Source organism: Vipera berus (genome assembly GCF_964194415.1).
Source record: "Vipera berus genome assembly, chromosome: Z".
Classification (NCBI taxonomy): domain Eukaryota; kingdom Metazoa; phylum Chordata; class Lepidosauria; order Squamata; family Viperidae; genus Vipera; species Vipera berus.
This window is the reverse complement of record NC_138205.1, coordinates 11,607,768-11,612,304: the sequence shown is the minus strand read 5'-3', so window position 1 is coordinate 11,612,304 and position 4,537 is coordinate 11,607,768. Positions and strand designations below refer to the sequence as shown.

At 44.9% G+C, this 4,537-nt stretch overlaps 1 protein-coding gene across 1 annotated transcript in view; it reads left to right on the top strand.

The window, feature by feature from the left end:
* LOC308678636 (uncharacterized protein) overlaps window positions 1-3,387 on the top strand; it is a gene marked incomplete at both ends in the record, with an annotated part of 14,021 nt that extends 10,634 nt beyond the window's left edge. Inside the window, one exon of the mRNA XM_081345864.1 lies at window positions 3,116-3,387. Within this exon, the coding sequence (XP_081201990.1) occupies window positions 3,116-3,387 (272 nt within the window). The remainder of the gene's footprint in view (window positions 1-3,115) is intronic.
* Window positions 3,388-4,537: the final 1,150 nt, after the last annotated feature.

Sequence of the window (4,537 nt, the reverse complement as noted above, 5' to 3'; positions counted from 1 at the left end):
AAAGTATTTCTTGAATAGCACAAACCGCAAACTATTTACATTTGCAAGCACTGTAACTTTTTTTTTATAAGGGACGCGGTGGCTCAGTGGGTTAGGACGCTGAGCTTGTCGACCAGATGGTCGGCAGTTTGGCGGGTCGAATCCCGAGTGCCGCGTAGCAGAGTGAGCGCCTGTTACTCGTCCCAGCTTCTGCCAGCCTAGCAGTTCGAAAGCACGTAAAAATGCAAGTAGAAAAATAGGGACCACTACGGTGGGAAGGTAACAGCGTTCCGTGTGCCTTTGGTGTCTAGTCATGCCTGCCACGTGACCACGGAGACATCCTTGGACAAACGCTGGCTCTTCGGCTTTGAAACAGAGATGAGCACCGGCCCCTAGAGTCGGAAACGACTAGCACGCATGTGCGGGGGAACCTTTACCTTTACCTTTAACTTTTTTTAGAACAGAATCACCAAAAGGACACCCTGCCCTCCAGCCAATGGAGGAAGCTCATTTTGGCACTGTTTCCTTCCATCAATTCTGTTTTGCTTTTTATTTGCATTTCAGAGGTTGAGCTGTACTAATGTCAATCAATCAATCAGAATAGAGCTGGAAAGGGACCTTGGAGGTCTTCTAGTTCAGAGGCCCCCAACCTTTTGGGCACCAGGGACCGGTTCTATGGAGAAATATTTTTCCGCGGACCAGAGGGGGCGTGGTTTTGTGTGCTGCCTGCATCCCGTGGATGGGGCTTTGCTTGTTTGCGCGGCCCGGTTGCTGGCATGCCACGGCCCGGTGCCGGTCCATGGACTGCGGGGTGGGGACCCCTGTTCTAGTCATATCCCCTGCTCAAGCAGGAGACCCTATACATTTCAGACAAGTGGGTGTCCAATCTCTTCTTAAAAACCTCCAGTGATGGGACACCCACAGCCTTTGAAGGCGAGCTGTTCCACTGGTTAATTATCCTCATTGTTAAGAAGTTTCTCCTTAATTCCAGGTTAATGTCTGAGAAACATCCTGGAAAGATGAATTCCATAGATCAATATTCAATCTTTTACATGTTACTAATTCTAAAATGTGCATATTGTCTGGGTCTATGAGGACTAAAAATATGGTCCACATTTTCTTGGCCTCATTAAAACTTGCCACATTTACAAGATCTAATGTAAGTCCAAAGGTTCGTGAATAATGGAAGATCCGCACTGGTCATATATGTGTAAATTCAATGCATTCTGACTATATTTGTTATAAATACAAACACAGGTAGTCCTCGACTTACAACAGTCCTCTTAGTGACTGTTCAAAGTTATAGCAGTGCTGAAAAAGTTGACTTATGACCGCTTTTCACACTTACGACTGTTGCAGCATCCCCTTGGCCACGTGATCAAAATTCAGACCCTTGGCAACTGACTCATATTTGTGACGGTTGCAGTGTCCCGGGTTCATTGTGCAATCACTTTTGGGGACTTTCTGACAAGCAAAATCAACAGGGAAGCCAGATTCACTTAAAAAAAATATGTGTTATTTAATTAACAACAGCAGTGATTCACTTCACAGCTGGGGCAAGGAAGGTCGTCAAATGGGGCAAATCTCGCTTAACAACTGTTTTGCTCAGCCATAGAAATATCGGGCTCAGTTGTGGTTGTAAGTCGCGGATCACCTGTACAGGATGCTTAAACAAACAAACAAACAAGTCAAATGACACCAGTGAATTCTAAGTTGGTGATGACCTATAAAGCCCTAAATGGCTTGGGTCCGGACTATCTAAGGCAGGGGTAGGCAACCTCGGCTCTTTTATGACTCATGGACTTCAACTCCCAGAATTCCTGAGTCAGCTATGCTGAGGGAAAAGGAAGAGGTTTCCAAGCTGAGCCATGCTGACTCAGGAATTCTGGGAGTTGAAGTCCACGAGTCATAAAAGAGCCGAGGTTGCCTACTCCTGACCTATACCATCTCAGACAGGTGATTGTCTAGTCCAGGGGTCGGCAACCTCGGCTCTTTTATGACTCGTGGACTTCAACTCCCAGAATTCCTGAGTCAGCTATGCTGAGGGAAAAGGGAGAGGTTTCCAAGCTGAGCCATGCTGACTCAGGAATTCTGGGAGTTGAAGTCCATGAGTCATAAAAGAGCCGAGGTTGCCTACTCCTGACCTATACCATCTCAGACAGGTGATTGTCTAGTCCAGGGGTCGGCAACCTCGGCTCTTTTATGACTCGTGGACTTCAACTCCCAGAATTCCTGAGTCAGCTATGCTGAGGGAAAAGGGAGAGGTTTCCAAGCTGAGCCATGCTGACTCAGGAATTCTGGGAGTTGAAGTCCATGAGTCATAAAAGAGCCGAGGTTGCCTACTCCTGACCTATACCATCTCAGACAGGTGATTGTCTAGTCCAGGGGTCGGCAACCTCGGCTCTTTTATGACTCGTGGACTTCAACTCCCAGAATTCCTGAGCCAGCTATGCTGGCTCAGGAATTCTGGGAGTTGAAGTCCACGAGTCATAACAGAGCCGAGGTTGCCGACCCCTGGTCTAGTCCATAGCATAGCTGACTCAGGAATTCTGGGAGTTGAAGTCCATGAGTCATAAAAGAGCTGAGGTTGCCTACCCCTGATCTAAGGGAACACCTGCTGCCGGCATCAACTTCCCATCGTCCTGTGCGCTCCCATAGGGAGGGCCTCCTTAGGGTGCCGCCGGTCAGGGAATGCCGGCGGGTGATCCCCAGAGGGAGGGCATTCTCTGTGGGCGCGCCTGCCCTTTGGAATGATTTACCTGTGGAACTCCGGACTGCCCCCGACCTGCGCTCGTTTCGCCGGGACCTGAAAACCTGGCTTTTCGATCTATCCGGCCTGGACTGAGGGGGTTTTTAGTTTTAAGTTTTAACATTGTTTTATTGTTGGGCTATTATTAATTTAATTCTTTTTTAATTCTATTTTTATCTTCATTTATATTGTCTTTTAAATATTGCCCTGTAAACCACCCTGAGTCCTTCGGGAATAGGGCGGTATAGAAAACTAAATAAATAAATAAATAAATAAATAAATAATAAATAAGAAGTTGATCAGGAGGAAAGGTGTACAGAACACTGAGAAGTGAAGGAGTAACTATCTAAGTATGATGGTTGTTTTTGTTTTCATTTTCTTTTTTAGAAAGTCTCTATGGACAAGGCATTTATTTTTCTGTGGCTGCTGGCCGTGCTGTGTACTATGCCAAACCAGATCCCCAAGGGCTCCGGTACATGTTTCAAGCTCGAGTTCTTACAGGGGAATATGGTTGCGGGAAAGAAAATATGGTATTGCCTCCAGTGAAACAAGAGGGAAACGGCCGCTATGATAGTTTGGTGGACGTCCTTTCCAAGCCGAATATTTTCGTGGTGTTTTTTGACGATCACGCTTACCCTGAGTACTTGATCACCTTCTGAGGCATGACATCTTCACAGCAGTTCTGAGGGACCGGAAACGACCTCAATGGAACACAAGTGGAAGCACAGAGATTTTCTGATGGGGACAAAGAAGAAATAATTTCTTTCAGGGTGTATATAGTGTATCGCTGGAGGGGAGATTGTCAGAGAATTATGAAAACGTGCAATTCAATTTCATTTGGAGGTCTTATCCTCTGGAAATGGTTTGTGGAACATCCTCATGTCAGGACAAGGAGGCTGTGTGAACATACGAATGAATTGTACCATTCCTAACTTATCCTCCTAAACCCACCCAAGTTTATACGTGTGACACAGCTCTACCTACTTTGCAATTCTCAGCCTCTCTGAGATTAAGTATAAATTTTGAATGAAATAAATATTAAGGGTAGTTCTGGTCATCAAAAGGTAACCTGGGCTTGTTACATTCAGTCTATCTTTCCAAAATCACTCACATAACAGAAAAAATGGAGGGGACATCATTACAGAATGACAATTTAGTTTCCAAATCTTTCCCCGCACGGTCAAATATCCATTTTTCCAGCTATTGCTCATTTCTGCTTCCAGTACATCGGCTTTTCTAAAACCCATGTGTAAACAATAAACCTTGTGCAGTATAATTACTGTTTTGTTTTTTCTGTCCACAAGAGTAATGTAAAGTTATAGATGGTTTTGAGAGAGAGTTGGGGTATACCGTGTTTGCAAGAAGAAATAATTTTGGGGCAGTTCTGCTTTAATCCTTGGCATATTATCAGTCAGTTAGGCCAAAAGTATAGTGTGTGATGTAAAACATTGTCTTCTGTGGGACTTCAGTACTGCAGAATCCTAGGATATAATTCTTTAGGTGGATGGATAGACATCAGGACCACAAAGGTAAAGATTTCTCGTCTGGTCGTGTCAGACTCTGGGAGTGAGGCTCATCTCTGTTTCTTACCTGAGGGAGCCAGCATTGTCTGAAGACAAATTCCATGTTCATGTGGCCAGCATGACTATAGGCCGAGATGCATGGAACGCTGCTACCTTCCCACTGAAGTGGTACCTATTTATCTACTTGCATTTTCATGCTTTCAAATTGAATACGGTGCAAACGATAGACCAAAATATATTTGAATGTGCCATTGGATTATAAATCTTCACTGGCAAAACAACAACA